Source organism: Carassius gibelio, chromosome A17 (assembly GCF_023724105.1).
Source record: "Carassius gibelio isolate Cgi1373 ecotype wild population from Czech Republic chromosome A17, carGib1.2-hapl.c, whole genome shotgun sequence".
In the NCBI taxonomy this organism is placed as follows: domain Eukaryota; kingdom Metazoa; phylum Chordata; class Actinopteri; order Cypriniformes; family Cyprinidae; genus Carassius; species Carassius gibelio.
The window spans coordinates 23,242,736-23,255,392 of NC_068387.1; the positions used below are offsets into that span (position 1 = coordinate 23,242,736).

Sequence of the window (12,657 nt, forward strand, 5' to 3'; positions counted from 1 at the left end):
ATTCTTCATCTGAGAACTAAGTTATTTGGAAACACTTACCTGTCTCCCGATACAGATATAAGATTTTTACAGTCATTAGTAAACTTCAGTCCTGTTACAATCTCTAAAAGAGGCCCAACAAACACAATGCTTAGACTTGATTTCAGAAGATAAAAAGGTTTTCCTTTAAAATAAGGTATTATAAGTTGCATAATCTCACATGCAGAGCTCATCTTACCAGAATGGCCAAACATGGTGGCCACACATTCTCCGGTGCAGAAGTCAAAGATGCTTATGTTTTTGTCTGAGCAGCTTGTGGCCACATAAAGACCAGAGGGATCCATCTGAACCTAATAAACATATTCAGACAGATCAATAACCATATGACTGAGATAAAAAGCAGCATCTGAACTAATTTGATACCTTATCTTTTCATTTAAGGTCTGCCTACCTTGATAAGGTTCCCGTCATCCCCTTGGGAGCCCTTGTAGACTTTCTCTTGCTTGCCATTGCAGATGTTAAAGATCCTGCAAAAAAAAAAAAAAGTAGCAGAAAACTTTTTATATTGAAGCAGTTTCAACTTTTATCCACATTTATATTACTGAGAAATGTTTCTTGAGCAGCTATTCAGCATTTTAGAATGATTTCTGCGGGATCATGTGATACTGAAGTCTGTATTTATGGTGAAAATACAGCTTTCCTATCACAGGAATAAATAAAATTTGTACGTAAATTAAAATAGAAAACGGTCTCTTTAAATTTGAATAATATTTCACAATATTAATGTATATTTTATCAAATAAATACAGCCTTGGTGTGCATAACTAACTTTTTTCAAAGAAAGGTAAAAATAAATTACTGGTTTGATTCAGAAAAAACCTTGGCTAGCATTATAAGTGGCCTGGGAATAGTAATAAAAGCTAATAGTGTATAAGTTCACCATTTAAATCTTCTTTTTCGAAAAAGCCCTTTAGAATGCCATTCAACTGCCATTTCCTTACAGCAGGTTAAACAACGCACTGCCAGTGCACCCCTCAGACTTCACATGACTTACACAAGATAAAAAAAAGAGTCTGTGGCCATTAGAGCCATTGAAACCCCAGAATGAGCTCCAGTACAGAGGCCTTCAGCACTGACTACTCTATTGATATATTTGTTTAGGTAAGGCCTTCTTCTTTTAAGATCATTCATTGCTGCTGCACTAACAGCATAGAACAGACACCACTTCCAGTGAGAATGACACAAAGGCAGTAAATGACCGGTATTTTTCTTCCCCACAGAGCAGAATAAAGATTGCAAGTCATGCACTGTGCTGGTTCCTTCCTAATGTTGCCCTTTTGTGTTGGACAGCACAGTGAGACTTACAAAACACAATGACCTCTACATTTTTGTGACATTCAACAAGTAATCACATGAGACAATCAGATTGTGTAATGATTTTGATTGGTCAGGTGTCTCAGACATAACAGAAAGGCTGACTCAGTACGTGTGTGTGTGTGTGTGTGTGTGTGTGTGTGTAGTCTCCAACATGCTAAATGTGACTGGATTAACCAGTCAAGCCTCTAATTCCATCCAACTGTACTTGAGTGGTAATCTTCGAATGCTGTGAGTCTTACTACAAATGACTGTAACACCTGTCAGATGAGGTCCAAATATATATATTTACATTTACATTTAGTCATTTTGCAGACACTTTTATCCAAAGCGACTTACAAATCAGGAAAACAGAAACAATCAATACTAACAAAAGAGCAAGGGCAAATGACAAGTCTTGGTTAGCCTAACACAGTACACATAGCAAGGTATTTAAATATAAATATATATATATATATACACACACACACACACACACACACACACACACAATGAAACCATAGTAAGTAGATAAAACATAAAAAATATATGTAAAATAAAATAAAATAATAAAAAACATTTTATTATATAATAATATTGCTAAAAAACAAGAAAACCAACCTGATGCTGCGATCCTGACATCCAATGACGGCATATTTCCGTGTGGGGTCGACATCCATGTCATACAGTGTAGTCTTCCTCACTATGTGATGAGTACGTGTGAAAGCTGTTCCCTCCTCTGTCTGTTTTGGCATGTTTAAAGATTAGTTCAGTGCAAAGAATAACGAATATAAACACTACTTTAAACCATTTTTTTCTTTAAATAAATAAATATAATTCATAATAATTTATATAAAAAAAGTTTCTGAGTTCATCTTCTTCCTTGAATGAGAATGGAAATGATCTTTAAGCATGATATAGTGGATTTATATAATAATCCCCGGTCCTGGGTCACATTAAGGTCAGAAATAAAACAGATTTTACAGTTGCACAAGCTCCTGAAGACGTCACATCTGATCACTATCTGCTCCATTAGTTTATTCCACTTATAAATGAACTGTCCACCTGAATCTGGTTTTATGTTTGGTGTAAGGGTTCTGAGAAGCAGAACAATTCTTCTCAGACATTTGGACATACATGTTAATTCTAACTGGAAAATATTTAATTCTATGTAATGTTTTGTGGATTAATCTCAACAGATCTTAATTCTCATTCTTAATGTTCACCCAGAAACAAACTCAAAGACTTCAAAGTTGATATGTCAGGATTCATTTAGGATGTCAGAATTTGACAGCTCTGACTCAGGACTCTTTCATTTCACTCAATGAAAGAAATGCCACTCTTTCCATTTTAAAGATGACCAATGAAAAAATAGGTTATTGGTAAATAATAAACATCTAAATGTGACAAAAAAGTGATCTCACCTTCTGTGCCGTGCGGAAGTAGATGCTCTTATCAGCACCGCAACTGATCATCCTGACTTTCCCATCATTAGCTGAAACAGAGACGTCACACATGAACATTTCCAGCATTTGTTGTGAAATAAAACGAGGCACGGCTGTCAGGATCTCACCAGCGAATCGGACAGCAGTGATAGAGGAAGAGTGTTCATCCAGTGTTTGCAGGAGGCTGTATTCCTGATCCGCATCCAGAACATGGATCAGTCTGTCTCTGCTGGCGGTGGCCAACAATTTCAGCCCTAACACACACATATTAAACATAATATAAAATGTTCTATGTGCCAAAAAAATCCTGAATATACTTTGAACAATGATTATTTCCTGAGAAGCAAATCAGCATATTAGAATGATGTCTGAAGGATCATGTGACACTGAAGACTGGAGGAATTATCCATTCTGCATCAACCTTTGAATGGCAGTGTACATGAAGACAATGTTAGTAAAATGAACATGTCACGATATTATCATCTGATACCGTTACCAGCAGCCCCTCAGTACATCTGTAAGCATATACCAGCCAAACTGCATTTCTGAAATAATGTTTAAAAGATCAATATTCAGAGAGCCGTTGAAAGCAGCTCCTAGTTTTGTTCTTGAACTTTTCACACCACAAGCTGATTCACTAACACACCGTGTTCATGTGCGGCTTCACACAGTGAAGAAAAGATGCAAATGCCTCTGAGGGAACAGAACATGATATGTTTTTGCACTAAGCAGAAGAAAAGCCAGATTGTGTTGAAAACTCTACCAGCTGCAGAGCAGACTCACAAATGATAATGTGATGTTCCTTACTGCAAAAACGAATCAAAATGCAGCTCATGAGGATTACAGATCCGTGCAGGCCATTTAGAATTGATCAGTTGTTTTCTGAAGTGCATGTTAAACAGGTACAGAAAACCAAATGAGCAAGTTTATATTCCATTCATTCCAAACAATTCAGTGCAGAAAATGTCGAAATACTGTGCAGATTATGGTAGATAAGCCATTTTGGCCTGTTACAGTGCGTGGGATCAGTGGTCCATTAAACTGAGAGAACCCTTTCATAGTGTCACGAAAGAGCAGGAGAGGAAAGCAAGCAAGAAGGCGAGATTGTGTACCTCTATGTGTTCTAGTAGATGTCCTGTTTCTCATCCAGCTGAACACAATGTCTGGCCTTGAGCCTGATATAAACCACCAGCCAAGGCAACACATGCTCAGCACAACTGAACTGCACTAACCAGGGGAAGATCATGACTCTCAATATGCCTGCTTTAAACCCCCAGCCTTGCGTAGAGTCTCAAGAGTTTTAGAGAACTAGAGAGCATTACATTATTCTAGTTAGTGGTAGTTGGAGGCATTTCCAAAGTAATAGGGAAGAATAAGCATGAAAAATTCTTATGGATTCACATTGAAGAAGGGACCAAAGCATTGTTATTATTGTTAACTAAAAGTAAAATTATTAAAAATGATAGTTTTCTTTATTGAAATAAATAAATAAATAAAATAATCAAAATTAAAAAAGAAATATTAAACCAAATTTTTAAACAAACATTTTAAAATATTGCCTTGGCAACTACCTGAAATGAAATAAGTTAGAATACTAATTTACTACAGTTAAACAGATTAAATAAAAATTTTTAATATTTTTAAAAACTAATATAACAAAATCACTAACACTTAAACTAAAATTAAAATAAAAACTGAACATCTAAAAATAAAAGTTACAAATATTAATAAACAAATATAATATTTTTTAAGTGTATAGATCATTCTAAAATATCACGGGACTCAAGCCATATATAATAAAGCAGCATCGTGGCAACTACCCGGAAGAAATCTTGTGCATGATTTTTCTGGAACATTATCACAATGATAATACTGTAGCATTGCTACACTTTTTTGTGAATGCTGACAGTTTCCAAAGTATATTATCTTGCTGTTTAAGATCAACAACTGTTTAGTCAACTATTACTGGAATGTCAGTATCCTCTAATCATGTCACGTCTGCTCTCTGAAATAGATCCCCGTGGCTCTTTCGTTTCCTTTTCAGTTCCTCTGAAAAATAACTTTCTGGGTTACTTACGACTGAAGCTCTATCAGAAGCACACGTGGCACGCTATCGATTACCACAAAAATAGAGCCAATGATAACTGCATATTTTAAATGTTTACACACATTGCTGCTCGCTTGTATTCTGATGCATGTTTTTTGTTGTTTCTACATCCTGAAGTACAAGAACAATTTTCTTTGGTAATTTACAGCCTGTCACAGATGTTAGTGATAGTTTTTAAAGATGATTTCTGTGTTACAAACATCACTAAATGGAACTGAAAATATGTTTTCAAACAGTCTTCCTGAACATTTCTGCATCTGCCATTGGTCAGTCAAACAGGTAGTGTCCACTGATTCAGCCAATGCTTCTATGTCAGGATGGTCGGGGCGTTCAAACAAACATTTCAATGTTTACATATTATTTAAACTTTTTAAAGATAGATCAACTAAAATAATGACTTAGTGTTGTCTCTGTATATTAAGCTGTGGCACTGAACATTGAGAGGGTGTTTTTGGATTGAAAACAGGACTTCAATATTAAGTTAAACCAGGTTGAGCTGATTTTAGTTTACACTGGAAACCATAGCTGTAAACTGCTGGTGGCATATGTGTGAAGTGATGACTACAAGGTTACAGAGCATCTGCTGAGATCAGCACTTCCTTTTTACTGGAGCATTAAGCGGCACCTCAGTGCAGGATTTAATCAGCTACACATCTATATATATATAAAAAACAGCACTCACCGGTCTCAGGTTTGGAGTACTCTAGACACAATATCTCAGAGTCGTGGGCCTGAACGTCTAGAATTTCCTCCATGTTCTCCAAGTCATGGATTCTGGAAACAACAGAAGTTCAGTGAGGGTCTGATTGGCTAAAACATCTTTTACATTTTCTGAAGTAGAATGTAGTTTCAAATCATTGAGAATACTTTTATAATGCATTAAATACACAGTTTTCATAGATGGTGTAACGTGCATGAGACACCCAGTACACAAAAACATTGTCCTTTCCATTAAAACCCTCAGAGGATCAATAAACTCAAACCAATTAGAGAAGAAGTGTTAAGCAGTCGTGAGAAAAACAGACCTCAGTGATCCATTGCGGTCCCCTGATGCCAGGTGCAGGCCGTCTGGGCTCACGCAGATGGTCCTGATGCCTGTCCGGTTGTCTGAGGTCTGTGGCTCGACCTTCTCCGAGTTACTGGAGATTGTGCAGTCTGGGTCCAGCAGGGAGGAGCTGTTGCTGTCCATATAAATAACCTTCTGGAGGTCCTTTAGAGACAAATAATTATAATTTGTGACTTATTCATTACTTTTTTAAATATGCATACTGTATTTTTAAAGTTACTTACAATGCATGAATATTGTTATTTTAGATGAATATCAATGCAAAGGGCATTTGTAAATCCACCAAATCAGAACTAAATAAAACTTTAATTTTTGCAATATGTTTTAACCAACTTCTACTGAGGTTTGACAGTAATAAAGTGTCCAATATTTGAATGTTTGACGTGAATTAAATGTTTAAATGCATTTTAATGCCTGAGTTACTGATAGTACAGCAGCTAATTTTTTTTATGAAAATTTGCGGTTTATAAAAGAAATATGAATCAGTTCACAGTAGCACCCTAAGTGTGATGCTTGTTTTTCACAGAAAATACACTACCATTGCTTTATTTGCTAAAATAAAATAGAATGAACATTAATATTGCGAAATGTTATATAAGTAAGGTTTTTCATTACACCAGTCTTTAGTGTCACTTGATCCTTCAGAAATCATTCTAATATGTTGATTTGCTGCTCAAAAAACATTTCTTATAACTATAATTATTAATATTGAAAACAGTTGCTGCTTAATATTCAGTTTTTTGATGAATGGGGAGTTCAAAAGAACAGCATTTATTTGTGACATTATAAATGTCTTTAATGTCACTTTTACCTTTTTTTTTTTTTTTAAATAATAATAATAATAAAAAAAAAAACTACTGACCCCAAAATCTTTAAACAGTAGTTTTTTTGCAGTAGCCAAAAAACAAGGTTGGATTTGTTTCCAGTCTTTCAGAACTCACATTGCTGATGAGGTTTCGGCTGAGGGTGGTGTTCTGAGCGTCTGTGTTCCATAAACGGATCGTATTGTCAGAAGAACAGCTGAGGAACGATCCGCGAGACAAACGTGGCTCTCCATCCCCCGTCTCTGGGTACACCTGCAGGACAAAGGAATGAGAAGTGATTCAGGCAGACAAAATACACAACATTACATCACACAGACTCTTACAAACAAACAAATACAGGTGTATTTACTCTAATGTGGTATTTCAACTCTATTAGGTCATTATCAGCCAATCAAGAAGGAGCAGTCTTACGTAATGAGCGTTAATCACACATCCTCTTTATACAAACAGAGAATACTCATCTGTGACACACAAGGCCTATACACTACAGTCTAGCACTGGATAGGAGAGCATTTAAATGAAAATGTGTCTTTATTATTTGTTTTATTTAGCAACTGTGTATAAGATAAAAATATATTTTAGGCATATTTTGAATACAGTCACAGCTGAAGCTGTCTGTTGAATATTGTGTAACAAAACCTTTAGCTGACACTGTATATTTACAATAATTCAGTTTATTATTGATTAAATATTAAGGCCTGTACCAGTATTATTTAAGTATCACTGATATAGTCTTATAGGTTTTGTTATTATTTAGAATTAAATTACATTTAATTTCCATTTTAGTTTTAATAATTTGTTTTTGTTATTATATTATTAAACATTATATAAATAATATATTTTTAAAACATCTATATAAGTATCTTTTATTTATTAGTTGTAGCTGATTTAGTTTTAATTATTTAACTTCAAGTTAAACATTTTTTTAAAACTATACGTCTGTTACAGTTTTTTATGGTTTTAGTTTTAGTTAATTATAATAACCCTGACCTGTAATTATAGACATATTTCAGGAATTTTGATGAGGTCACAAAATGCCAGACAACTAGAGACAGACACAACAAACCAAAAGGAAAGTCATATTCATAATCATGTGATCTGATTTGTGCATACAGCCCAAGACATATCCTGAAAATACAGTAAATGCTGCATGTCAACAAATCCCACAGGTTTTAAAAAAAAATATGTAGCCCGTCACAATGGAAAAAATACAAAATTTGTCTGGTACATAAGACTGAAACCTACAGCAGGTGGGTTTTCATTAATACAGTATGAGTATCATATGAGTTCACATCAGGCCTCACATAAATAATACAAAAACATGAGGCTCAAATACAAAAGACGTGCCTCACATTATTCCAGCAGGCGAAATGTCAACATACAACACAATGAAAGGACAGAAATAGACAAAAACATGTTACCATACTCACCATTCAGAAGTCTTAATACATTTGGCTGAGTTTTTTCATAATCCTAAACAATAATTATTCTACTTGAAATGCATGCAATTAGTTTGTAGGTAAAAGTAAACACCTATGTATGAACTGTTATGTAATTTTTAAGCACCCTCTTTCTGTCATCACGTTAATGCTTGCATGAAATGTTTGTCTTATTTGCCTCTGCAAACAGCTGAAATAAAACAAGTATTTTTTATTTTACTTTATTTCAGTAAGAGTTAAAAATGTATGTCTTGTTTCTCACCTCCACACTCCAAATGCGGGACGAGTGGTAGAGAGCTGAGTACACCTTGCCCACTTTCTGAAGATCACGTACATCCCACACATACAGACTGTGATCGCTGTAGATGCAGGACAGCCAGCGGTTCGTGGGATCATAAGACATGGCCACCGTGTCAGGATAGCGGACGTTTTCCTTGTAGGCGAAGAGATGGCTGTGGAGACATCAGATAGATTACAGGAACATTAAATACTCTTGTAAAGTGTCACAAGAAAATGTTTCCAAGCAGAACCCACACTTAGACCACTGCTATTTCCTGCCAATTATAAAGAAAGACAGAATGACAGTGTGCATTCTGGGAGTGGTGTGTCTGAAGCATGCTTGGGTCAGTTTTTTAACAGTACAGTTGTCCGCTATGAATATTTGTCTTACTATGAAATGGCTTTCAGTGAAGGTAATACATGGTACTGTAAGTCTCACTAATGTGTCTGATCTTACCTGGCCTCTGTTACAGCGGCGATGTCTGTGCCCAGGCTGTGAGGGTGAGGCAGCGTACAGATAAAGTGCAGGTCACTGGGGCTAAACGCTCTCACTGTCCCATCAGCACAACCACAGAAGATCAGATCCTCACTGACCGACAGAGACGTGGCCGTACTAGTCTGAGAGAGAGAAACATTGAGAAATTGAGTTGAACGAAAACTCCTAAGAAGAGAGTTTTGGAGAGGCATTTAAGTCATTACTGCAGCGTGGGCTGCTAATTAATATTATTAATGTTCTAATAATAATAAAAGTATAATAATAATATTATATTTCTTAACATTTCGTTATTTTTTTTATTTTTATTTTTGCATTGCCTGTGCAGAGTTCTGCAGAAAGCATTTAAATTGTTTTATATAATTTATATATATAAATATATATACAGTATAATATATATAAAACAATTTATATGCTAATATATATATATATACATACATACACACAGCAATTTTTCTGTTGTTTAGGATGATAATAAATTATAATAGTTTTTACTATATATATATATATATATATATATATATATATATATATATATATATATACAGTAAAAAACTATGTTATATATATAAAGTGCAGTCTTTCAGATGCAGTTCTAGTAGTAAAAATAATCAAACACGCAATGGGTGGGTGGTGGAAAAACCAACATTTAAATTCTGTTGAAACCTGCAGAGCAACCACCCAAAAGTACATTCACCATGTGGGCATAATCATTTTGTTGGATGAACTGCAATGAGGCAAAATGAGAACTCTAGGCATTAAATTGGGATGTCTTATTAAATTCCATTGATAATTGCATGGGAAATGCACAATGCACCAACCTCAAATAAACACTGATGAGATATAAAACATAAAAATAAAATGGAACAGGTGGCAATAAAAAGATTCAATGTGAAAAAAATGTATGCATTAGTGCCCGAGTACATGTAGGTTACAAGTGAGAAGCTCATTTGTGTGTTTTTCTGTTGGCTGTAAGATGTTCCTAATGAGAAAAATCTAATATTGAAATTTAAGTTAGTGAGATAAGAACAGCGGGGACTACTTGCTAATTAAGCTTTTTGTCAAGAGACCAAAGTTCATTTTTAGATAATCAAGCTGTACAATGACACTTGGGCTCTTTGTAAGGGATAATCTTCATCCAGCCGGTTGTTATCGCAGAATAACCCCCAACACAAATCGGAGGGGACTTGTATCACCCTGAAGGGGGTAATTCTGCGATAACAACCGGCTGGATGTACATTATTCCACTTATTACATGATTATTACTTAATACTGATTTGTGTCTAAATATTCGAATGCAAAGCTTCCTTAAAGGAAGCGGTTGCGAGCAAACGGCAATTCTAAACTAGACAAACATTTAAAGATAACGCTGCAGTCTACACAACATTTGAGAAGGGTATAACTGCAGCCTGGAGATCTCCAAATGGGGGCAGGAACTCCAAAACGGGGTGGGAGCTCTAAAAAAGGGCATGGCTTCCTCACATGGACAAGACAGGCACACGACAATCATGCCCCAATCCACATCAGTGCAAGCTCTTCACCAAAGCTGATTCTTAAGTTTTTATTGGCTGTGTCAATTAAAGTGTTGATTTCTTACACTACGATACAAAAAAATGCTAACTCCTAAACCTACGCCACACCTGACCCTATAGCTTAACCTGAAAAGCATGGTAAAGAAAGTTGCAGTTCAGGAGATATGCAGTTAATAAGATTTTATTTTAGAATAACTAGATAAAATGTTTAATTTATAAAGTTTTATTTTGAAATGTAAGTCAATAACAATTGGCTGAAGCCACAGGCAATGGTGAAAGTCTTTGCGCGAAGAGACCCTTCCCCCATTTTGGAGGTTCTGCCTTTTTTATTAGCTAAACAAATGCAAAGCTTCCACCAAGAAATAATAGTTCCTAGCAAAAGTATAGCACTGACTTCAGTTACCAGGATGAGCCGGTGTTATCAGCTTTTACTGGTTGTTATTGAGGAATGTTGCAACTGACCAATCAGAATCAATTATTCCACAGAGCTGTGTAATAATACTTGATAAACTATTAGACAGAGAGGCTTTTGTATCCTTTACCATCCTCTCTGTACCCCTTTTCTTTCTGGCACTCTTCTGACTCTTTCTTGTTTTTGCTGTACAAAAGCAGAATTGTGCAGTGCCCACCTGCTCTAACCGGGACCCACTTTGACAGTTTGACAGTCAAATCAAGATCTCATATCAGCTCTAAATCATGTGTTCAAGTTCACAACATGGCTGACTAGTTCCCACGGTTTTCTAAAGGTCTTCCGAAATGCACATTTCTTCTTCTCTTTTGTGAGATACAGAAACTTTTTTTTAAATAGACATTAATACTCTATCTGATGTTTCAGTAAATAAAAATAATCCACCGACTTAAATTATAAAATACCATGTTGGTATTTATATATTGGGTGATTTATGTTAAAACATTACATTTACATAAAAACATAAATATAATATATTATTCAGACCCTTTCAAAATACAATTGAATGCATAATACTACTAATAAATTAAAATAATTAAATATGTAGCTAAAGTATTATTAAATACCATTTCAAATAAAGTTAAATTATTAACACTATTAAATAATAATTAAAATAACTAAATACATAATTAAAACAATGCAATATAACAAATATATTACAATTATATTATTTAAACACAAAATGTGGTGTTCTATGCAATTAAATAATTATTACTAATAATTAAAATAATGAAATACTAAATAAAAAATATAAAAAAATGCAATGTAAAAATACAAAAATCCTATTAAAATGAATATCATAATAATTATATTTTTTAACACAAACATGCAAAAGGGCAGTGTATGCAGTGAATGCAGAAAATGATGGGTATTTAAAAATTAAGCAAGTTTGTGGGTGATGATTCTGCATCCTGGTCATACATAATGTGAAATGCTTTGTCTGAGATATGAGTGATAACTGGTAAGTGAAGGTAATGAGGTCAAACATCCAGTGTACAGGTGAGCATGACGTTCACTGAGTTTTACAATGAGATGTGACAGCTGAATCCGCAGCCCTGATGTCAAACTTACTGCGAAACTGTCATTTTTCTGGACAGTGTGAAAGGACAAGCAGAACAGACTAATATTAGACGACAGTAATAGCAGCATTAGTAATTAACACACTCCACTCTCGCTTAAAACAGCTGAGAGCTTAGAAAAACCCACCGTTACAGGGGCTTTAATATCAGAAAAAGAAAAAAACAGCTTAACATGGATAAAACACAAAACACACAGACAAGGAAGCCTAAACAAAGCTCAACTACAAATTAGGAGGTCAATATGTGACAACTGAACTTTTTAAGTTTAACTCCAAGTCTAAAACAGCTTTAATTCCATGCATATTATTTTCACAAACATGTTCGAGAATGACCTTTCAGAATTATTTACCGCATTCATTTCCCATTGAGATTTTAAAAAATTGTTCAGAACAGCCTGCAAAAATTGTATTTTCATATAAATTCAGTTTTTTATGCCCTAATGGACTCAAAAGCCTTTATTATCTAAATATAGATTCATAGTTAGGCAGCTAAACTGATCAAAATCTGTTTCAAAGTTGTAAATAAAACAAAAAATACTGGAGTATGTTTTACAAGAAAATCAAAATGTCATGTTTAATCCATTGTTACTTCA

At 34.6% G+C, this 12,657-nt stretch overlaps 1 protein-coding gene across 5 annotated transcripts in view; it reads right to left on the minus strand.

Annotated features, from left to right (window-relative positions):
- LOC128031766 (mitogen-activated protein kinase-binding protein 1-like) overlaps nt 1-12,657 on the minus strand; it is a 39,649-nt gene that overhangs the window by 6,629 nt on the left and 20,363 nt on the right. For 2 of the 5 annotated variants that reach the window (XM_052620161.1, XM_052620157.1), the window contains exons 8-18: nt 12,058-12,075; nt 8,950-9,110; nt 8,476-8,665; nt 6,892-7,026; nt 5,910-6,094; nt 5,567-5,658; nt 2,906-3,031; nt 2,757-2,827; nt 1,954-2,075; nt 431-506; nt 40-329 (exon numbers count right to left, since the gene is read on the minus strand). In XM_052620161.1, the coding sequence (XP_052476121.1) occupies nt 40-329; nt 431-506; nt 1,954-2,075; nt 2,757-2,827; nt 2,906-3,031; nt 5,567-5,658; nt 5,910-6,094; nt 6,892-7,026; nt 8,476-8,665; nt 8,950-9,110; nt 12,058-12,075 (1,466 nt within the window). The remainder of the gene's footprint in view (nt 1-39; nt 330-430; nt 507-1,953; nt 2,076-2,756; nt 2,828-2,905; nt 3,032-5,566; nt 5,659-5,909; nt 6,095-6,891; nt 7,027-8,475; nt 8,666-8,949; nt 9,111-12,057; nt 12,076-12,657) is intronic. The other 3 variants (XM_052620159.1, XM_052620160.1, XM_052620158.1) reach the window with 3 other exon arrangements.